Source organism: Chlorocebus sabaeus, chromosome 13 (genome assembly GCF_047675955.1).
Source record: "Chlorocebus sabaeus isolate Y175 chromosome 13, mChlSab1.0.hap1, whole genome shotgun sequence".
Classification (NCBI taxonomy): domain Eukaryota; kingdom Metazoa; phylum Chordata; class Mammalia; order Primates; family Cercopithecidae; genus Chlorocebus; species Chlorocebus sabaeus.
The window spans coordinates 19961047-19985782 of NC_132916.1; the positions used below are offsets into that span (position 1 = coordinate 19961047).

At 43.0% G+C, this 24736-nt stretch overlaps 1 protein-coding gene across 7 annotated transcripts in view; it reads right to left on the reverse strand.

Annotated features, from left to right (window-relative positions):
* Positions 1–24736, reverse strand: part of PLEKHG1 (pleckstrin homology and RhoGEF domain containing G1) — a 245373-nt gene that overhangs the window by 50908 nt on the left and 169729 nt on the right. For all 7 annotated transcript variants that reach the window (XM_008007562.3, XM_073022357.1, XM_073022356.1 and 4 more), the window contains 2 exons: positions 24224–24324; positions 3363–3432 (listed from right to left, as the gene is read on the reverse strand). In XM_008007562.3, the coding sequence (XP_008005753.3) occupies positions 3363–3432; positions 24224–24324 (171 nt within the window). The remainder of the gene's footprint in view (positions 1–3362; positions 3433–24223; positions 24325–24736) is intronic.

Sequence of the window (24736 nt, forward strand, 5' to 3'; positions counted from 1 at the left end):
CAGGCTCCATGGATGAAAATGCCAGAGTAACTTGCCCAAGGTCTATGAGCAAGCTAATGTACCAAATGGGAACTTTTCTCTGATTGGCTCATACTTTCTGAGTTTCTTGCTTTTTCTTTCCTGCCTCTTGCTATACTCAACCTGGAATAGAACAATATCAAGTTGACTTTCCTTACAATTTGGGACCTGCAGGATCATTTAAAATACAAATGAGAAAACAATGGTTTCAATGAAAGTAGGTTGACATTGCATAATATAGTGACCTACTTGTACCCAGCTATCATAAGACCTCACGACTTACGCACGATTCAATTTCTGTGCATTTTGTGATATTATGGTTCTATTCCTATTTTAAATTGAAGGGTTTTGATTTAAATCAGCTATATGTCCTTAATTGGAATTAAATGCAAGTTTGCCCTTAGGTTTGTGAAGCTCTGTGGACCTTACAAATGACGGTGTCACATAAAAATCAACAGTTCCTAGTTAGATACCATTATTTATTAAATATGCCACCCCGAATCTGCTTAGAAGGATTTAGGGGAATGTGTTATACAAATATATACAAATTACAAGAAAATATATTCCTTCTAGTTCTTCAAATCTTTCAAATTGTAATTAGAGATGACACAGAAATGAGACATTTAATTATGAAAGAGCCAAAATATGATATAATCAGTGCTGACCAATCAAGCACATGGGTCCTTCAAATATTTATTGAATAGGGAGCCAAAGTAAAGCAATATGTATGATTTTAGGGTTTCTTCTGCTACAGGGTCCTCCTCTCCCTGATTCCTGAGAAGTTTTCACTGGACATTACAAGAAAGACTGAATATGTAACTAGCATATGGGTAAGGTAACTTTGACTTAAATTCACGCTAATCATATGACTATCCAATATCCACACTTCCTTGAGGATAATTTTAGAAAGTGGGTGGTACATGTGCATGCTTTCGTGTGTGTGTGCATGTGTGTGTGTATATATGCATGTGTGTGTGTGCACACACTTCCTGGGCTCTAAGAGGAAGAAGACACAACACAACGAGGGAGAGTAGGCCGCTAAGGGGAGGTTGAGGCTCTAAAGACAGACTTTGTCTCCCTCCTAAATGTTGCCCTGGGTCAGCCTTGCTGCCAGTCAAGAGGAGGGATGATGTGAAGGTGGAGTTTGTAAAAGCAGCAAAGTGAGCCATTCTAGGTGTTTCCAGGGACCTAAAACAGACAAATGTTTACTGGAAGAAGGTTTGGCCTGCCCAGTAGGAAACTTTAATTTCTGTCCTTCGAGAGAACTGTGGGTTCATTCTTCTACGAGCATCAGGTAAAAAGCGACCATGTTCTCCGTTTGTTGATAAGGACTTCTGTAAGCTACACATACCATGACAGTAAGCAAGGTCAAAGATGAATCTCTGTGCAGGCCCCAGTGGTTCAGATAAAAGCAGAAGTCAACTGTCAGCTTCACCTCTTTCATTAATGGCCTCCCAATTAAAGCAATTTTCCATTCCTCCCTAGAGTTGAGCAGCTGGTTGTGTTTCAGAAGATGTAACATCTTCTAAATGTCAGGGTGCTGAGTGAAAGGCAGGCAGTGCCTGAGCCCAGCGCTCCCTCACGATTCCCCGTTTCCATGCGAAAATGCAGAGTGCTCAAGTCAGTCTTCTAATTAAACTTGGCAATATTACAATGAAAAGGAAGATTTGGGAGTTGGCAACACGGCACATAAACAAACTTTTATGTGAATAATTAAGCGAGAGCTAAGCATACGCTGGACCATCTTTAATCAACTTGTGATTACAGTTACCAGTAAAAGCCCAAACATTTCCGAAAGCTTCTACGTTGTTTATGTGCTGTGGTTATTCTAACATATCTCCTTTGATAGACTCAGCATATCTTTTTACCCATTTCGCCTTCTTTCATTTTTCTTCTTTTTTTCAAATCCCTGTCCAATTTTGACACAGGCAACTGTGAAAAGGATTGTAAGTTTAAGCTCACACATGGGTAAACGTGTGTGCACAAACATTTTACATGTGAACACACACACACAAAGTCAGGAGAGTTTTATATACGAGCCCATGGATTGCCTTTAAGGAACTTTGCTCCAATAAAACCCAGGGTGTTGTGTTTGGAAGCCATCCGGATGGATCTGCCACCATCAGAAATGACCCTGTGGAACAGTCCAGAGCCAAGTCAGACTGGAACCACATCTCCCAGTTCACACCCGACTCTGGAGCTCGAAATACAGTGCTAATTCCCAGTGGGTCTCAGAGCGCCATCATGAACTTTTATTAAACCTTCGTGCATTTCAAACTACAACTGCAGAAACCACATGAAAGTTTGCTGCAAAACAATTTCTGCTAAAGGCTTTCCGAAGCTGTTGAATGTTTAAGATAATTTAAACAAGACAGGAATCTTTATATACTAGGTAGCATGCTGAGAAAGTAATGTAGGAAAGGCTCGCCGGGTAGGTTTCAGAATTCCATCTCCTATTCCAGTTCAGAGCACGAGCTTACTGTCATTTAAGCTTTGAAAGTCAAACCCTTTCCTTGTATTTTTTGAAACCATTGATGCAGCTTAAGAAAACAGTGGAAGAGTACATTTTTTAAAATGCAGGAGATTAATTCTGCGTCTCTCTATCTCTCAAAAGATAATTATCTATATTAAAGATAATCACAGAGACTAGGCTAGTGCCACATATATTATACGTAAAATATTTAGATTCTCTTGGACTTTCACTAAAACTAAACTTTCACTTTCACTAAACTAAACCAGTTTAGTGGTGTTTTATATTTTTCTAACATTCATCTTCTTTTTTTTCTTTTGAGACAGAGTCTTGCTCTTGTCACCCAGGCTGGTGTGCAATGGTATTATCTCGGCTCCCAATGCAACCTCCACTTCCCGGGTTCAAGTGATTCTCCTGCTTCGGCCTCCCGAATAGCTGGGATTACAGGCATGTGCCACCACACCTGGCTAATTTTTGTATTTTTAGTAGAAACGGGGTTTCACCATGTTGGCCAGGCTGGTCTCGAACTCCTGACCTCATGTGATTTGCTCGCTACAGCTTCCCAAAGTGCTGGGATTACAGGTGTGAGCCACCGTGCCTGGCCTATTTTTCTAACATTCTTCTACTCCAGGCTGTCCCCTCCCAAGCTTTAAGTTTTTCCCAGCAAAGAGTAACATTATTCAGTTACTATACAAGTTCTAGAAAAACTACGAGATTAGCGTCTCCCTGGCTCCAGGAACAATACATTTTTGCTACTCAAACCAACCAGAGAAAGATTAGTGGCTAACTCTATCTGATATGAAATAAACCAGTCATTTTAAATTCTATACTCTGTATCTGTCTCAGTTGGCCCAGAAGGATGAACCCTGCTTACCTTGGACACAAAACACTCTGCTATGGCCACAGGATCATTTTCACAGTTTTCCAAATCTTGCAGAAGTTCACTAATAAAAAAATAACAGCCAGGAAGTATTAGATTGTAGTCTTCTGGGTGAGTATATTTTGTATAATTTAAAAGTTTAAACATTTCCATGGCATTTCCAAGGAATCATATAATTGGATAACTGAGGACCTGCTGTCATTGTATCCAATGATACAATGTTTACAATGATACAATGATACAATGTAAGGGACTTGCCCAAGGTCATGCTGGAGCAGGGGATTAAACCCAGGTGGAACCTGTAGTTCTCCCACCAGAGCTAAGCCCTGCCTACCTTTAAGTTTTGCAGACATTTGTCATCATCTACATGAATGCTCATTGATGCTCATTCAGACATCAAATAGCTGCCTGGGTACCAGGTACAGTTAAAGGATTAGGAACACATCAGTGAGCAAAGTGAGATACGGGCTCTCGGGGGTCCCCAACTTTTTGGCACCAGGGATCGGTTTCGTGGAAGACAACTCTTCCACAGACTGGATTGCGGGGATGGTTTTGGGATGATTCAAGCACATTACACTTATGGTTAGATTCTCATAACCTAGATCCCGCGCATGCACAGTTCACAGACTGGTATTGGTCTGTGACCTAGGGGTTGGGGACTACGTGGCTCTGGTCTTATGGAGCTTCCAATCCATTGGAAGAGTCAGGCATTCAATGAAACATCACACTAATGAATACAAAATTATAATAGAGATAGTGCTTTAAAGGAGAGATACGTTGGGGAGGGAAGTATCTTTCCTCAAATGTAAACCCACATTATTTTTTTTACTGGGAGTATCATTATTTTAAGTAACAGCATAATACTTCATTGTGTGACTGTACCATAATTAATTCAATGAATCTCACACTGTTGGATAAAATTCTATATATGGTATTGATGGGTCAAAGAATATTCTTAGTGTAAATGTTAACACATTTCTAAATTGCACTCCACATGAGTTATATTAATATACACTTTACTATGCTAAGTGTTTATTTTAATGAGCCATATGTTATATATTTAATAAAAAGTGAAGTAGTTCTACAGGAATTATGATAAAAACAAGCAGTTTCTGGTTCTCTGCTTCTCATTCTCGATGGGCACCGCCCAGAAGCATTTCTGATTCTTTAGGCTGTTTCTGCTCTAAGAAGTCCATGTCTCTAAGCATGCCGATAATGTGTTCTCATTATTTTTCAGTTTTAGGTATTATTTACTTCTCAGTTTCCCCAAACTTACCCTTTTGTCTTCTCAATAGTTCTAAGATGTCTCTCTCTCTCTCTCTCTCTTTTTTTTTTTTTTTTTTTTTTAATTTTAGAGACAGGGTCTCACTCTGTCAACCAGGCAGGTCCTCCTGGGCTCAAGTGATCTTCCTGAAGTGCTGGGTAGTATGAGCCACCATGCCCAGCCTTCTCAACTAGTTCTGTTATGTAATTTGATTCGATTAAATGTTAGAATTTACATCTTTAAGACTATGTAAGTATTATGCCCTGTTAGCCTTAGAGTATACCATGATTTCATTTTCTTTCTTAGAGAACCATGTTTTCCCTGGAGTTAAAATTGTTTCTCTTTTTTTTTCCCTTTTTTCAAGATAAACACCATTAATTTATTAGCAAGTTGTGTGCCAGAAGTATAAGTCTTGTCTCACTGTGTTCAAATATATATTCTATGGTTTGCATTTCTTTCTTGGTGACCTCTGCTCCAACCTGGACAGGCTGCTCTCCAGGCCTGCTGGTTCTTTCATCAACACCATCCTAACGCTAGCCTTCGCTAGTCTCCTGTATTGCCATTTCCAATGTATTCTTTCCTTCGGGAGATTATAAAATTGAGCAATAGCTTTCTGAGTAAGAATAACAGGAGGTATGTTTTCTGAGACTCTTCCCATTTCAAAAATGCTCTCCCTTCACACTTGGCTAATAATGTCAGTAGATATAAAAGTCTTGGTTGGAAGTAATTTTCTCGGAGTATTCAGGGAGCTATTTGTCTACCTGTTGATTTATAGATTCTAATGCTGCTATTGAGATTCCAGTATCATTCTGATCCCCAGCCCATTCTGAAAGCTTTTAGAGTTTCTCTTAGTTGACATAACTACAAAATTTTCTGATAACAGGCTTTGGGTGGGTGTTTTTCATGCACTGAGCCAATGTACAAATTTGGGAAATGATCTGGATAGCAGTTCTCCAAGTGTGGTCTAAGGACCCCTGAGGTTCCTGAGACGAGACCCCTCTAGGAGGTCCACAAGGTTGGACCTCATAAAAAATACTGGGACATTATTAAATTTTTAAACTTTCATTCTCTCATGAGAGTACAGTGAACTTTTCCAGAGGCTACAGGACGTGTGATATCACAACAGATGGAAACTTGAAGCAGATATGAGAATTCAGCTGTCTTCTAGTAAGTCAGGCAGTAAAAAGATCTGTGAAAATGTAAAACAGTTCCAAAACAAACAAAAAAATTTAGTGGAAAAAGTAGTAAAATTATTTTTCTAGAAATATGTGAACTTGTTTCTTTTTTAGTATTAAATAAATAGATATCTTAACAGGTTCTCAGTTTTCGTTTCTAACGTGGCAAACAAAACATAATAAAACACAAACAAAAAAGCTTTTTGGGTCCTTCGTAATTTTTAAGCATGTAAGAGATCCTGGACCAAAACACTTGAGAATCTCTGCTCCTGGCTGGGTGTGGTGGCTCACACCTATAATCCCAGCACTCTGGGAGGCCGAGGCGGGCATATCACCTGAGGTCAGGAGTTCGGGACCAGCATGGCCAACACGGTGAAACCCCATCTCTACTAAAAAATTCAAAAATTAGCTGGGTGTGGTGGTGCACACCTGCAGTCCCAGATACTTGGGAGGCTGAGGCAGGAGAATCGCTTGAGCCTGGGAGGCGGAGATTGCGGCGAGCCGAGATTGCTCATTGCACTTCAGCCTGCATGTCAAAAGCGAGACTCCATATAAAAAAAAAAAGAAAAAAGAGAAAAATCTCTGCTCGTAAATTATGTCTTCGATATTTCCTTCCTTCTAGTTTTAAAGTTCATATTACTCATATATTGAATCTCCTGGTTTAATATGCTAATTTTCCTTATTCTTCCTCTTCTATTTTCTATCTTCGTGTTTATTGCTCCATTTTTTTTTTGGTGGGGAGAGACCTCCACTTTATTTCCCATCTATTTTTTTCCCCCATTTCTTGTATTGACTTTTTGTTTGTTTCAATCATCAGATTTTCAATTTCAAAGTTTTTTTTTTTTTTTTTTTTTTTTTTGAGACGGAGTCTCACTCTGTCACCCAGGCTGGAGTGCAGTGCCACCATCTCCACTCACTGCAAGCTCTACTTCCCGGGTTCATGCCATTCTCCTGCCTCAGTCTCCCTAGTAGCTGAGACTACAGGCGCCCGCCACCACGCCCAGCTAATTTTTTGTATTTTTAGTAGAGACGGGGTTTCACCATGTTAGCCAGGATGGTCTCGATCTCCTGACCTCGTGATCCACCTGCCTTGGCTTCCCAAAGTGCTGGGATTACAGGCGTGAGCCACTGCACCTGGCCTCGAAGTTGTTTTTTTTTAAAACATGCTTTTTGGATGTTTCTTGCTTATGCTTCTGTTCTTATTTCATGGGTGCAAAATCTTCCCTTATTTCCAAAGATGCCATGATGATGATAATGATTTTGTACTTTTCTTTCCGTTCTTTGTTTTCTGCTGAGCTCCCTTTTTGATGATTTTAGCTTCTGTCATTCATATTAGATACTGCTCTCAAATTCTGAGTATCTTCATTTGTCCTTTCATATTTGAAAATGAACCACAACATCAATCATGAACTCTTCGCAGGGAGGGAGTCTATCGTGTGGTGTTCCTCGTCCCAAGGCAGTGGTTCTGAAACTTTTGGCGTGAGGACCTGTTTATACTCTTAAAAAATTTACTGAGAAGAGTAGCATTATTTCCCATTTTTGCAAATTTTTAATCTCTAACTTAATAGAACATAGCTGGATTCTCATATCTGCTTGTGCATTCTATCTGTTGCAATCTGTTGTTCTGGTTGAAGTATATAGGAAAAAAAATCCAGCCTCACACAGATATGTCACTAGAAAAGGAAAGAGTATTTTAATGGCCTTTCCAATTAAGTATGGATAGTCCACTAATATCCTTCATATTACACTGAAACTCAGCAAGCGGTAATGGGTTAAAGACCTGTTTGAGTCTGACACCACATCAATGCACTATACTGTTACTTTATTTTATTTTATTTTATTATTATTATTATTTTTTTTGAGACACAGTCTCGCTCTGTTGCCCAAGCTGGAGTACAATGACGTGATCTCGGCTCACCGTAACCTCCACCTCCCGGGTTCAAGCAATTCTCCTACCTCAGCCTCCCACCATCACGCTCAGCTAATTTTTGTATTTTTAGTAGAGACGGGGTTTCACCATGTTGGCTGGGCTGGTCTTGAACTCCTGGCCTGAAGTGATTGGCCTGCCTCAGCCTCCCAAAGTGCTGGGATTACAGACGTGAGCCACCACACCTGGCTACTGAACCATTACTTTAAAATCCAGTGGCCTATCTTGTATTTAGAAAGGATCTTTTAATACAGTCCCAATTCCAAACATTTTTCTCCATATTCCTATAAAACATTCCCTTTGTTAGATCAGAAAATATAGTTCTGATATTTATATCATTTTCTTTTATAGAAAGATGGGTGTGATTAAATTAACTCTTTTCCCATTTAGAAAAAAAAGTTCAGCTCTCTGCCAGCACTCTTTTAATTTTACATAAGCATGCTCTTTGAGGCTGAAGCTAATCTGACTGGTTTTCTTTTCTTTTCTTTTTTTGGAGATGGAATCTCGCTTTTTCACCCAGACTGGAGCGCAATGGCACGATCTTGGCTCACTACAACCTCCACCTCCCAGGTTCAAGAAGTTCTCCTGCCTCAGCTTCCCCGTAGCTGGGATTACAGCCTTGTGCCACCACGCCCAGCTAATTTTTGTATTTTTAGTAAAGATGGGGTCTCACCCTGTTGGCCAGGCTGGTCTCGAACTCCTGACCTCCAGTGATCCACCCACCTCGGCCTCCCAAAGTGCTGGGATTACAGGCGTGAGCCACCGTGCCTGGCCTAATCTGATTTCCAATGTGAAAATAAAATATAAAAACTGTTCTCGGCTGGGCGCAGTGGCTCATGCCTGTAATCCCAGCACTTTGGGAGGCCAAGGCAGGCAGATCACGCGTTCAGGAGTTCGAGACCAGCCTGGCCAACATGGTGAAACTCTGTCTCTACTAAAAATAAAAAAAATTAGCTGGGTGTGCTGGTGCACGCCTGTAATCCTAGCTACTCAGGAGGCTGAGGCAGGAGAATTGCTTGAACCCGGGAGGCAGAGGTTGCAGTGAGCTGAGACAGTGCCACTGTACTCCAGTCTGGGTGACAGAGTGAGACTCTGCCTCGAAAACAAAACAAAACAAAACAAACAACAACAACAACAAAACCTGTTCTTGGAGTTATCTCTAAACAGAACATCACAATCATCTGAATCATCAGAATCATCTATTTCAGAGAAACTGGATTCATCAGTTGAATCTTCGGCCAACAACCATTCAAGAATGACATTAACATCCTGCGTAGGAATGCTGTGTTTTCTAGGATTCGACATTTTCAGCAATCGAGAATTACTATATTTTGTAAATAGAAATACCACTACTAAAAACAGAATGCTATAAAGAGAATGATGTCTTTTGTTTCCAAAGTCGATATAGTGAAGTGATGTGAAAATAATAATAAAAGCGAGAAATGTCATGGTAAAGTTATCTCGGGGTAAACGCTGCACCTGTGAGCACCGCTGTCCAGTATGCTCAGGGCAAATAGGAAAAGGGTTTAAGGAGAGTTGAAACTGCATCATTCTGACCTGAATACTGGATGAGATAAGACAAAAGGTCTAAGAAAGTAATAGCCAGAGGACCGGGTGCAGTGGCTCATGCCTGTAATCCCAACACTTTGGGAGGCCAAGGCGGGCAGATCACGAGGTCAGGAGTTCGAGACTAGCCTGGCCAATATGGTGAAACCCTGTCTCTATTAAAAATATAAAAATTAGCCAGGCATGGTGCTACTCGGGAAGTTGAGGCAGAAGAATCACTTGAAACTGTGAGGTGGAGGTTGCAGTGAGCCGAGATCATGCCACTGCACTCCAGCCTGGGTGAGAAAGTGAGCCTCTGTCTCAAAAAAAAAATAAAATAAAATAAAATAAAATAAAAAGAAAAAGAAAAAAAAAAGAAAAAGAAAATAATAGCCAGAGAAACATTTTTGGGCCAGTATTTTCCATTAGTAGAGGATGGGGTGCTCTGGATGTGCTGTATCCTGGTCTTTCAGCGTAGGCCCTCTCTTAGCAGGGAAGAACTGTGAGCAGACTCCATCATGTTATTTCTTTCTTTTTATTTTTGAGACAGAGTCTCGCTCTGTTGCCCAGGCTGATGTGCAGTGGTGCGATCTCAGCTCAGTGCAACCTCCACCTCCCGGGTTCAAGCAATTCTCCCTCAGCCTCCTGACTAGCTGAGACTACAGGTGCCCACCACCACACCTGACTAATTTTTTTGTATTTTTAGTAGAGACAGGGTTTCACCATGTTAGCCAGGATGGTCTTGATCTCCTGACCTCGTGATCCACCGGCCTCAGCCTCCCAAAGTGCTGAGATTACAGGCATGAGCCACTGCACCCGGCCTTGTTATTTCTCATAGTACAACAGAAACACTTCTTGGCAGGCCAGGCATGGTGGCTCACACCTGTAATCTTAGCACTTTGGGAGGCTGAGGCAGGTGGATCACCTGAGGTCAGGAGTTTGAGACCAGGCTGACCAACATGGTGAAACCCTGTCTCTACTAAAAATACAACAATTAGCTGGGCATGGTGGCGCACACCTATAATCCCAGCTACTCGTGGGGCTGAGGCAGGAGAATCGCTTCACCAGAGGCAGAGGTTGCAGTGAGCTGAGGTCGCACCATTGCACTCCAGCCTAGACGACAGAACAAGACTGTCTCAAAAAACCAAAACAACACAAAACCTTCTTGACAATCTTTAACCCCCTATGTTTTAAACTGAATGTTCAGATTGCCTCCAAGCTTTAGTTTCATCTCACGAGAGGACGTGTTGGTAGGAGGCAGCGTCTCAGGGGACCCAGCCAGGCTCCAGGTGTACCTCACCTGTGAATGAATGCCTGGCACTCATTGCTCAAGAACCACAGAGCTGGGAGGGCACTCAGATACCTTCAGTTCCGATCCCTAATTTCTTTCTTTTTTTTTTTTTTTTTTGAGACGGAGTCTCGCTGTGTCGCCCAGACTGGAGTGCAGTGGCGCGGTCTTGGCTCACTGCAAGCTCCGCCTCCTGGATTCTCACCATTCTCCTGCCTCAGCCTCCTGAGTAGCTGTGACTACAGGTGCCCACCACCATGCCCGGCTAATATTTTGTATTTTTAGTGGAGACAGGGTTTCACTGTGTTAGCCAGGATGGTCTCGGTCTCCTGACCTCGTGATCTGCCCACCTCAGCTTCCCAAAGTGCTGAGATGACAGATGTGAGCCATGAAGCCCGGCCTCGACCCCTAATTTTAAGAGGAGGAAACCATGGCTTGTTAAAGGAGGTAGCTTACCTTAGGTCACACTGCTAATAATGCATGGCCAGAACCATGGTTAGATTCACGCCTTCTGAATCCCAGTCCCGTACTCTCCTAGAAACACATCTATTGAAAGAATTGTTTGCTGTTCCACTCAAGGCTGAGGGCCAGACTCCACACTGTCATATCTTCAACATGGTACTGCCTATCAGACAAGTCTTATTTGAGTTACCTGGTCAACCTTCCTTTACAAGCCTTTTCTAAAACAGGATAAACACAATAAAAATGGGACTAGTAAAGAGGAAGTAATGGCTTTCTCTCATGCTCTTGTCACTGGGGCTATCATCCCCATGAAGCTGTTCCTATCCACTTTGTTTGCTTGCTATTCAATACGCAATTGCTAAAAGACTGGATGTCAGGCAAGGAGGTTACGGGGTAAAGAAAGTGGACAAAGGCCCTGTCCCATGTGTTTATGTTCTGACCACAGGCGAAAAGTACTAATAAGTGTGAATAAACAACATAATACCACATTGTACTATGTGATATGAAGGAAACAGAGGGTAGTATGACAGAGAGCAACTGAGGCTGGGCGAGGGTGAAAGAAGGTTAGGACAGTCAGGGAAGGTTCTCTGAGGAGGTGATATTTGAGTGCAGGAAGACCTGGAAAAGAAAGTCATTTAAGAATGTGATTACAGGCCGGGTACAGCGGCTCATGCCTATAGTACCAACACTTTGGGAGGTCGAGGTAGGTGGATCACCTGAGGCCAGGAGTTTGAGACCAACCTGGTCAACATGGTGAAGCCCCCTCTCTACTAAAAATACAAAAATTAACCAGGTATGGTGGTGAGCGCCTGTAATCCCAGCTACTTGGGAGGCTGAGGAGGAAGGGGCGCTTGAACCTGGGAGGTGGAGGATGCACTGAGCCTAGATTGCACTACTGCACTCCAGCCTGGGCAACAGAGAGAGACTCTGCCTCAAAAAAAAAGAATGGGATTGCAAACCAGGATAGAATGAGCTTGGTGGGTTCTCCTGTGAGGTATACAAAGGAACCCACAGTGGCTGGAATTTGGTGGGCAACAGAGAGTGTGGCGGGATAGAGGAAGACATCTTGCTATAAAAGATATGCAAACACACAAAGTACTATGGGAGCACAGTCAGGGCCCGGAATGCAGTGCATCAGCCACTGAAGACACTCCTAAATACCAGACACAGGACAATTCTACAGTTACAGTCTCAGGGGGTGGAGACTATGGATTTCTCATTGAATCAGTCATGTGCACTAGGATGTGCATCAGTGTGGCTAATGTGCAACTGCACATGTGTACCAGGACTGCATCAGTGTGGCTAATGTGCAACCACACATGTGCACCAGGACTGCATCAGTGTGGCTAATGTGCAACCGCACATGTGCACCAGGACTGCATCAGTGTGAGTAATGTGCAGCTGCACATGTGTACCAGGACTGCATCAGTGTGAGTAATGTGCAACTGCACATGTGTACCAGGACTGCATCAGTTTGGCTAATGTGCAACTGCACATGTGCACCAGGACTGCATCAGTGGGAGTAATGTGCAACTGCACATGTGCACCAGGACTGCATCAGTGTGAGTAATGTGCAACCGCACATGTGTACCAGGACTGCATCAGTGTGAGTAATGTGCAACTGCACATGTGTACCAGGACTGCATCAGTGTGGCTAATGTGCAACTGCACATGTGCACCAGGACTGCATCAGTGTGAGTAATGTGCAACTGCACATGTGCACCAGGACTGCATCAGTGTGAGTAATGTGCAGCTGCACATGTGTACCAGGACTGCATCAGTGTGAGTAATGTGCAACCGCACATGTGTACCAGGACTGCATCAGTGTGGCTAATGTGCAACCACACATGTGCACCAGGACTGCATCAGTGTGGCTAATGTGCAACCGCACATGTGCACCAGGACTGCATCAGTGTGAGTAATGTGCAGCTGCACATGTGTACCAGGACTGCATCAGTGTGAGTAATGTGCAACTGCACATGTGTACCAGGACTGCATCAGTTTGGCTAATGTGCAACTGCACATGTGCACCAGGACTGCATCAGTGGGAGTAATGTGCAACTGCACATGTGCACCAGGACTGCATCAGTGTGAGTAATGTGCAACCGCACATGTGTACCAGGACTGCATCAGTGTGAGTAATGTGCAACTGCACATGTGTACCAGGACTGCATCAGTGTGGCTAATGTGCAACTGCACATGTGCACCAGGACTGCATCAGTGTGAGTAATGTGCAACTGCACATGTGCACCAGGACTGCATCAGTGTGAGTAATGTGCAACCGCACATGTGCACCAGGACTGCATCAGTATGGCTAATGTGCAACTGCACATGTGCTCCAGGACTGCATCAGCATGAGTAATGTGCAACTGCACATGTGCACCAGGACTGCATCAGTGTGAGTAATGTGCAGCTGCACATGTGTACCAGGACTGCATCAGTGTGAGTAATGTGCAACTGCACATGTGTACCAGGACTGCATCAGTGTGGCTAATGTGCAACCGCACATGTGTACCAGGACTGCATCAGTATGGCTAATGTGCAACTGCACATGTGCACCAGGACTGCATCAGTGTGAGTAATGTGCAACTGCACATGTGCACCAGGACTGCATCAGTGTAATGTGCAGCTGCACATGTGCACCAGGACTGCATCAGTGTGAGTAATGTGCAACCGCACATGTGCACCAGGACTGCATCAGTGTGAGTAATGTGCAATTGCACATGTGTACCAGGACTGCATCAGTATGGCTAATGTGCAACTGCACATGCGCACCAGGACTGCATCAGTATGGCTAATGTGCAACTGCACATGTGTACCAGGACTGCATCAGTGTGGCTAATGTGCAAACGCACATGTGCACCAGGACTGCATCAGTGTGGCTAATGTGCAACCGCACATGTGCACCAGGACTGCATCAGTGTGAGTAATGTGCAGCTGCACATGCACACCAGGACTGCATCAGTATGGCTAATGTGCAACTGCACATGTGCACCAGGACTGCATCAGTGTGAGTAATGTGCAGCTGCAAATGTGCACCACGACTGCATCAGTGTGGCTAATGTGCAACTGCACATGTGCACCAGGATTGCATCAGTGTGGCTAACGTGCAGCTTCACATGTGCACCAGGACTGCATCAGTGTGAGTAATCTGCAACTGCATATGTGCACCAGGACTGCATCAGCGCGAGTAATGTGCAACTGCACATGTGTCCCAGGACTGCATCAGTGTGAATAATGTACAACTGCACATGTGCACCAGGATTGCATCAGTGTGAGTAATGTGCAACTGCACATGTGCACCAGGACTGCATCAGCGTGAGTAATCTGCAACTGCATATGTGCACCAGGACTGCATCAGCGTGAGTAATGTGCAACTGCACATGTGCACTAGGACTGCATCAGTGTGAGTAATCTGCAACTGCATATGTGCACCAGGACTGCATCAGCATGAGTAATGTGCAACTGCACATGTGCACCAGGACTGCATCAGCATGAGTAATGTGCAACTGCACATGTGCACCAGGATTGCATCAGCATGAGTAATGTGCAACTGCACATGTGCACCAGGACTGCATCAGTGTGAGTAATGTGCAACCGCACATGTGTACCAGGACTGCATCAGTGTGAGTAATGTGCAATTGCACATGTGTACCAGGACTGCATCAGTGTGGCTAATGTGCAACTGCACATGTGCACCAGGACTGCATCAGTGTGAGTAATGTGCAACTGCACATGTGCACCAGGACTGCATCAGTGTGAGTAATGTGCAGCTGCACATGTGTACCAGGACTGCATCAGTGTGAGTAATGTGCAACCGCACATGTGTACCAGGACTGCATCAGTGTGGCTAATGTGCAACCGCACATGTGCACCAGGACTGCATCAGTATGGCTAATGTGCAACTGCACATGTGCTCCAGGACTGCATCAGCATGAGTAATGTGCAACTGCACATGTGCACCAGGACTGCATCAGTGTGAGTAATGTGCAGCTGCACATGTGTACCAGGACTGCATCAGTGTGAGTAATGTGCAACTGCACATGTGTACCAGGACTGCATCAGTGTGGCTAATGTGCAACCGCACATGTGTACCAGGACTGCATCAGTATGGCTAATGTGCAACTGCACATGTGCACCAGGACTGCATCAGTGTGAGTAATGTGCAACTGCACATGTGCACCAGGACTGCATCAGTGTAATGTGCAGCTGCACATGTGTACCAGGACTGCATCAGTGTGAGTAATGTGCAACCGCACATGTGCACCAGGACTGCATCAGTGTGAGTAATGTGCAATTGCACATGTGTACCAGGACTGCATCAGTATGGCTAATGTGCAACTGCACATGCGCACCAGGACTGCATCAGTATGGCTAATGTGCAACTGCACATGTGCACCAGGACTGCATCAGTATGGCTAATGTGCAACTGCACATGTGCACCAGGACTGCATCAGTGTGAGTAATGTGCAGCTGCAAATGTGCACCACGACTGCATCAGTGTGGCTAATGTGCAACTGCACATGTGCACCAGGATTGCATCAGTGTGGCTAACGTGCAGCTTCACATGTGCACCAGGACTGCATCAGTGTGAGTAATCTGCAACTGCATATGTGCACCAGGACTGCATCAGCGCGAGTAATGTGCAACTGCACATGTGTCCCAGGACTGCATCAGTGTGAATAATGTACAACTGCACATGTGCACCAGGATTGCATCAGTGTGAGTAATGTGCAACTGCACATGTGCACCAGGACTGCATCAGCGTGAGTAATCTGCAACTGCATATGTGCACCAGGACTGCATCAGCGTGAGTAATGTGCAACTGCACATGTGCACTAGGACTGCATCAGTGTGAGTAATCTGCAACTGCATATGTGCACCAGGACTGCATCAGCATGAGTAATGTGCAACTGCACATGTGCACCAGGACTGCATCAGCATGAGTAATGTGCAACTGCACATGTGCACCAGGATTGCATCAGCATGAGTAATGTGCAACTGCACATGTGCACCAGGACTGCATCAGTGTAATGTGCAACTGCACATGTGCACCAGGACTGCATCAGTGTGAGTAACGTGCAACTGCACAAGTGTACCAGGACTGCATCAGTGTGAGTAATCTGCAACTGCATATGTGCACCAGGACTGCATTAGCGTGAGTAATCTTCAACTGCATATGTGCACCAGGACTGCATCAGCGTGAGTAATGTGCAACTGCACATGTGCACTAGGACTGCATCAGCGTGAGTAATCTGCAACTGCATATGTGCACCAGGACTGCATCAGCATAAGTAATGTGCAACTGCACATGTGCACCAGGACTGCATCAGTGTGAGTAATGTGCAACTGCACATGTGCACCAGGACTGCATCAGTGTAGCTAATGAGCAACCCCACATGTGCACTAGGAGTAAGAAATAACTCACAGATTGTGTTTTGTATTCAACGAGTCATCTTGCCTTCAGGATTTGGATGTTTTCTCTTTTCCTTGAGTAATTATTTTAAATATTTTTTCCTTTTTGAGTAGGACGGTTAAAACAATTACAAAATTTCCTACTTGAGCTCAGGTCCCTTAGTTGGGTGGGAAATGAGAGGAAGCACTGTTCTCTTTTACAGAATATATCCCATGTGAAGCTTTTCCGACCCCTGATGTGAACTTTGAGGCAGGAATTGTATTATGACCTTGAATCTTCTATTGCTTTACACTGAGAGAGATTCAAGGATGTGGCCCCTCCCCTTCCGGTCTGAGCAGCACTTCCTTTTCCCATTGCCTAGTCAGCTGGCGTTTTAACCCACTGCGTCCACAGAGACACGTATGCACGGAAGAGAAATTACTCCAATAATTTCACTCATACTTCCCAGGCACTGTTCTAGAAAAGTCCAGTTGAAAAAAGTGTGGGCAAAAATATCTCTGCCATTGTGCAGAAGTCAGACATTTTGGTGGTATGAAAATGCACTAAAAAAGAAAATGATTCCACCTTCCTTTGCCTTGCTGTTGTACGAATCCCATGATTTCACTCCCTAAATTACATTGCAAGGGGAAGAAAAAGCGTGGCCCAAAGAATTTCTTTTGTCTTTAGACATGTGTTAGTTGCTCTGTAAAGTCCCCCTCAGACAAAATTAATTGCACATTCCTCAGCATTCTCAAAGCATTCTGTTCCTTCCTTGATTATGTGGCTTATTGCCTCTGTTGTACAATGGTGTCATTCATCCTTACACTATTAGACTAGTCCAGGGTTTCATGCAGAGTAATGACTCAACATAGGTATACTGAATAAAGAAAAGAGTTGAAGGTAAATGGAAGGTTTTACTCTGATCTCCTGAGGGAAGGAGAGAGCTTAGATGATTTTAATCTCCTAAGAAACAATTGAATGTCTAAAATCAGACATTCAATATGGAGGAATGATCTTTATTTTCTCAGTCTTCATTCTTAAAGAAAGGCTCAAATTACCATTTAGGTAACATTTCTGTATTCCAAGAGAGGGGTACTTTCTTTTTAAAACTTGGCATTTCTTTTTTGGTTTGCAATAAAACACGTTTTTGGATTTTTGGGGGCTGACTCAAATGAGGAAAGTGGTTTCTTTTGACTAACCCAGTTTCCTGACCTTGTGGTTACTTATTCCAGACACCAAACCAGAGACTTAAATTTCTAGGTCATCATAGGGATGGTAAGAGAAAGAGATATTTAGGTATCAAAAAGTACACAAAAATAAATTTTCAATTGTATTCCAAAACGTTTCATGATGGAATATTTTGTGAAATAGCAATTTAAATCTAGTCATATACCAATACTGACCAAAGATAGGACAAGGAAAGAAATTATATACTATTGTCATTTATAACATGCCTGAAAAAATTATTTTAAAAATATAAATAAATTGGGCTGGGCACAGTGGCTCCCATCCCAGCACTTTGGGAGGCTGAGGTGGGTGGATCAAGGAGTTCGTGACCAACCCGGCCAACACGGTGAAATCCCGTCTCTACAAAAACACAAAAATCACCTGGGCGTGGTGGCATGTGCCTGTAGTCCCAGCTACTTGGGATGCTGAGGCAGGAGAATCACTTAACCCAGGAGATGGAGGCTGCAGTGACCCAAGATCACGCCACTGCACTCTGGCCTGGATGACAGAGACTCTGTCTCAAAAAAAATCAAACTAATCAGTGCCTAAATATACAAAACATCGTGACTGGGTAGGTTTATTCTAGTAATGTTACATATGATTCAAATCAGATCCCCTATTAATATTTACCACATTATGAATAGAAAGAGTAAAATCATGTGCTAACTTTATTAAAGGCACACTAAACATTGAATAAAATTCAATATTCACAATAAAATCTTGGCAAAATAGGAAAAGTGTTTGTCTCAATCCATAGCAAACATCACACTTAAGGGCAAAACATTCCTGCTAATGCCAAAAAGAAGATAAGGATGCCAACGTCTGAACAATATTGTATAGGAAGACTTGCCCAAAGCAATAAGACATGAAAAAGACAATAAAGGGTAGAAGAATTGTAAAAGATGACAAAAAAGCTTCCTCGTTTTCAGACATCATTGTCTACATAGAAATCCAAGAGATCTATGAACCACTCTTAGAACAGGAAAGTTGAGAAAGTTTGTTACAGTTTTGACATATAAAAATCAAAAGCATTGCTAGATGAGAATAATAGCCAATTTAAACAATAGAAAAAATGTTCTAGTCCAAATAACATCAAAAGCTATAAGCATCTAGGAATAAAGTTTTAAAAGTCACATGTATTAAAAAAACATAAAAGTTACATGTATGAATGTGATGGAGAAATTATAAAACATTAAAGAAAATTTTAAAGGCTTGCTTGAAGACATATGTTTATGGATGGAATGACAGTAAAGATGTCTATTCTGTCAATTAATCTATAAAATTTAATGCAATTTCAATAAAAATCCCAATAGAGGCCAGGTGCGGTGGCTCAAGCCTGTAATCCCAGCACTTTGGGAGGCCAAGACGGGTGGATCACGAGGTCAGGAGATAGAGACCATTCTGGCTAACACGGTGAAACCCCGTCTCTACTAAAAAGTAAAAAAAAAAGCTAGCTGGGAGAGGTGGCGGGCACCTGTAGTCCCAGCTACTAGGGAGGCTGAGGCAGGAGAATGGCGTAAACCCAGGAGGCGGAGCTTGCAGTGAGCCGAGATCCGGCCACTGCACTCCAGCCTGGGAGACAGAGTGAAACTCCGTCTCAAAAAAAAAGAAAAAAAAAAAAATCCCAATAGAGTAGCTCAAAGAAATAACAAATTAAAAAAAAAAAATTCCTTGACAGTGCAGAGTCAAGAAAAGCTAAGCCAGTGTTGAAGAAGAGCAACACATGTGGGCTTGATCATCAAAACAGTGTAGTATGGGACAAGAATGGGCGGGCCAGTGAAAGAGAACACAGACCCACACATCCATGTAAGTCTTTTTATTTTTATTTTTTGAGATGGAGTCTCACTGTGTCACCCAGGCTGGAGTGCAGTGGCAAAATTTTGGCTCACTGCAGCCTCTGCCTCCCAGGCTCAAGCAATTCTCCTGCCTCAGCCTCCTGAGTAGCTGAGATTACAGGCCCTTGCCGCCACACCTGGCTAATTTTTGTATTTTTGGTAGAGACAGGGTTTCACTGTATTAGCCAGGCTGGTCTCAAACTCCTAACCTCAGGTGATCCAGCTGCCTTGGCCTCCCAAAGTACGGGGATTACAGACGTGAGCCACCGCACCCAGCCGAGAGAAGTACTTTTCAAAACAGTGGCTAGCCATATGAAAATAAGAGTTTAGATTTCCTACCACACACCATGCCTCCATCAGTGTTAGGCACATTAAGGACAAATGTGAAAGACAAAATTTTAAGACTCTTAGAGAAAAAAAGAGTATATTATGCCCTCAGATGGAAAGGACACACATAAAACCTACATACTATAAAAAGTATACTTAGTGTAGTTGAACTTACACATTATACAACTTATTTTCAAATAAACCGTAATTAAAGTTAAAAGGCATGTCTCATGGTAGGAGATATTTACATCTCACATAATCTGCAAAGATCACTAGCCAGAATTCATCAAGAACTCCTCTATAACAATAAGAAAAAGAAATATCCCAATAGAACAACGGGCAATGGATATGAGCCAGAAAACTGCAGAAGAAAGAAAATTGGCCAACAAGAAAAGACGCTCAGTCTTAATGCAACTGGCAAAATGCAGAGACAGATCATCACCAATGGATAATACATAGCAATTAAATGAACTAGAGCTATAAATCCCAAACACAATGTTGAGTGAAAATCACCTATAAGTTGACACCATGTATGCCATGTTTGAAATAGGTGCAGGTGACTTCTTTTATTTTTTTGAGACAGGGTCTCACTCTGTTGCCCAGGCTGGCGAGCAGTGGTGCCATCATAGCTCACTGCAGTCTCAAACTCCTGGGCTCAAGTGATCCTCCTGCCTCAGTGTCCTGTGTAGTAGGACCACAGGCATGTGCCACCATGTCCTGCTAACTTTTTGATTTTTTGTAGAGATGGGATTTCACCATGTTGCCCAGGCTGGTCTCAAACTCCTTGGCTCAAGCAGTCCTCCCACCTGGGCCTCCCACAGCATGTTACACATTTTAAATAAATACTCATATATATAGTAATGGCAACAAAACCATGCTTGGGAGGGAAACACCAAGTTTTGGATGGCAGTTCCAGCACAGTTGTGTACTAAGCCAGATTACACTAGCTTCCCTGAGCCAATTCTGCACATCTCTTCTTAATTCCATGTTCAGTGATGTTGTGTTAGTAACTTGAAATCTGCTGTGATGGGAGTGTTTATACCACAGAAATCAAAAAACATTATAAATTCCAGATCCTCCCTCCCCTTTCCCCATGCTGGAGAACTGGTTTACCAACACATCAGTGTGCTGTTCCTCACGGAGCGGAATGTGACTGGGGAAGGGGATATAACTGGATTCAATATTGTTTATAATGTCTTTATGCTTCAAACAAATTTTAAAGCAAATAAGGCACAAAGAAAGGAGTAATATGACAGACTCCCATGAGCCACACCCGACTGTCTGACACAATGTCTTTCTGTGCTTTTCTGTATTTTGGAAATCTTCACTGAAAAAAGAAACCTAGTCAGTTGAATTTTTCAGGCCAGCATAATACCATTTCTTTATGCCCTCTTTAATTTAAATTTAAGTCTTGCCTAGTTGGTCACAGTATTATTATATTATTTTGAAAAACTTGGACCTGAACTAACAGAAGCTGAAAGTTATTATTTCAAGCCCCAAGCACAGATTTGCCAGAGAGGTGTATCTTTGAAATTGACACACCTATCGATTGGTTGAACCCGGGAGGCGGAGGTTGCAATGAGCCGAGATCGCACCACTGCACTCCAGCCTGGGTGATACAGTGAAACTGTGCCTCAGAGAAAAAAAAAAAAAGAGAGGGAAAAGAACAGAGACGTAATTCAGGAATGTAAATCTCAGTCACCACCTAACTTCTTCAGATTGGGGTCCACTGCAAAGATCACTTCTTGCTAACTCGTTTGTTCGTTCGTTCATTCATTCATTCGAGATGGAGTCTCACTCTGTCATCCAGGCTGGAGTGCAGTGGCATGATCTCGGCTCACTGCAACCTCCAACTCCTGGGTTCAAGTGATTGTCCTGCTTCAGCCTCCCAAGTAGCTGGGATTACAGGCATGTGCCACAATGCCCGGCTAATTTTTTTTGTATTTTTAGTAGAGATAGGGTTTTGCCATGCTGGCCAGCCTGTGATCTGCCCACCTCGGCCTCCCAAAGTGCTGGGATTACAGGTGTAAGCTACCATGTCCGGCCTCATTCTTATCTTTCTTTAAATTAGGAGACACATACAGATTTAAACTCCAGGGATTAGGAGCCCCTCCTGGAGTAAGCCACACTTCATGAACCAGAGAAGCAAGGCTCCACTCTGGCAAGAGGGCACGTGGCTGAATGCCTGGGGTTTGGAGTCAGAGAGGCTCAGATAATGCATATGAAATGAAAATGCACCTAAAGCTCTATGGCCTCTGGTATGGAGCAAGCACTCTATAAATGTGCCTTACCATCAACTCACAGCCAAACCACAGAAGACCTAGGCCAGCGGCCTCCCAGGATCTAGCCCTCTTGCTTCCTTCTGGGTTACAGGGCCAGTAGTGGGCTCTGGAAGGAGAAACTATGCAGGGGCTCACAGGATTTTATCATCAGTGATTGCACAATGAGGGCTGGCTTTCACACCAGCACGTTACTAATGAACATGTAGACTCTGGATTCTCTAATTCAGTTTCTACACCTTCTCTCTATTTTCTTTTTATTTTGTTTATTTTATCTAGACTGTGTATCTCAACCATGGCTGCACATTCCAAACACCTGAAGACCTTTGAAAAATTCTGATGTTCTGGTCCCACCGAGTCAGAATTTCTGAAGGTAGGATCCAGTTTCCCAGATGATTCCAGTGGTTAGCCCAGGTTGAGAAATACTGATGCAAAATACACAAACTGTTTTTCAAAGTCTGCGTCAAATGAAAACAGTTCTGTGGTAACATTGACACTTGCTACAACCTAGGCTTTCAGAATTAAAGGATAAGCATTTCAAGTCAAGCAACCTGTCTCCCAGAGGTTAGGCTTGTGCTAGGTGTTGGGATTCAAGGGTGGCAAAGGAGATGTGAATCCTGCCCTCAAGGAGCTCACATTTACCAACTATAGTAAGCCAAGATGGGTAGGCCTGAGCTTGCGTTTATAGCTGAGTCATAAAATGACAGGACATTGCAGAACTTTATAATGGGATTTCACTATTGCAAAATCAAGAACATCATGGGCTTATATTTTGGTACTTCCTTTGTGCTGGCACTTTAGGTTTATCAGTTCACGGGAGCTTCACCGTAACCATATGAGGGACATTTTCCTATTATTTCCATTCCTTCCTTCAGTACAAGTTTGGATGCCTCCTATGGGCCAGACACCATTTTAGACACTTAGACAGTAACAAAACAGACTCCTGTCCTTCTGGAGTAAGTGTTTTGTGAGTTAGGGTGGAGAGGAAAGAAACAACAGGCATAGTATAAAAGTTGATCATATAGTATGTTAGAAATTGATGAGTGCCATGAGGAAAAGGACAAGTGGAGAAGGTAAGGTATGTGTGGATACTCAGGGAGCCTCAGCGAGAAGAAGGAGTTGAGTAAACACCTGACATACAGGGGTTAATTTCATTCCCTTTAAAGATTCACCCAACACATACAGGGGGGTTTGCTGGGATGCAAACTCACGTATGTTGTACACTAGCTTCTGTGCTCTTAATCAGACTACTAACTGTGTCTTTCCCTTTATTTTTTTTTTTTTGAGATGGAGTCTTGCTCTGTCACCCTGGCTGGACAGACTGCAGTGGTGCAATCTTGGCTCACTGCAACTTCCACCTCCTGGGTTCAAGCAATTCTCCTGTCTCAGCCTCCCGAGTAGCTGGGATTACAGGTGCGCACCACCATACCTGGCTAATTTTTATATTTTTAGTAGAGATGGGGTTTCACCATATTGGCCAGGCTGGTCTCGATCTCCTAACCTCAAGTGATCTGTCCACCTTGGCCTACCAAAGTGCTGGGATTACAGGTGTCAGCCACCATGTCTGGCCCTAACTTTTCTTTCAAGCAGCATTAATAAAATAACTTATTTATTCACTCTCTGTCTTGTTTACTATTTTAATTTTCTAGCCCAGTGTCTGCTACATACTTACATTTTTAATTAAACTGATTATTTGAAATTATCAATTCAATTGCATTAGTATGTTATGACTTGAAGTATGTATTGTATGTTTACTGTGTCCAGCCCACTCCCCAGGTAGAAGAAAAGTTATAGAAAATCCAGTGTAGCTGGGGATCCTGGAGACTAAGCAAGTACATATTCTTGGATGTCCTGTTCATGTCGTATTGTGGAAGAAAAGATGTCATTGCCCCGCCAGGGCAAATAGGTTTCTTCTCTGAGCCAGGAGGATGGAGAGCGAGAGAATATCGAATACATGTGAGACTCATAAGGAAATAAGGATACTTCTAAGTAGAAAGCTTCGTGACATAATAGCGCACAACAATGTATGAAGCTGAGTCAGGGCTTACAGGTAAAGTTTCTCAGGCTGCATTCATTTGAGAAATGTTCATAATGTTCCTATGGGAGAACGATCTTTTGAATATGAACTTACCTATTGAAGTGGTAGATATCCTGTATGTTTCCAAAAAGGGCTGATCTTTCTTCGGTCCCCAGGGGAAGTTTTGTTTGGTCCCTGATGCAGTCAAGGTAATCCTGTGAGATCAATGAGAAGGATGCCTTAAACACTCCTGTCCTTTCCAAGTCACCTTTAATTCTGCCCAGTGAATCTTTCATATCTGTTTCAAGTAATTATCATACTATTATGCTCATTAACTCTGAGAGTACAAAGTTGCTCTCTTATTACTGGCCCTAATACTCACCTATTTATAGAATGAAGAGTTTTAGCAAAGAGAAAGAGTATGGTATACATTCTATCTACCCCCTAAATATATTAGAGCTTCCCTAGATGGGGCTACAGGGACCACAGTGCCCATAACGTCAGTTTTGCTATAACCACATCATCCACTGTTTCTTCGACTGATTGGTATGATAGAAACATGCTCTAAAATTCATATAGGGAAAAGCCAGAAATAAAAATTCTGAACTGACAGAATTGTTTTAAACA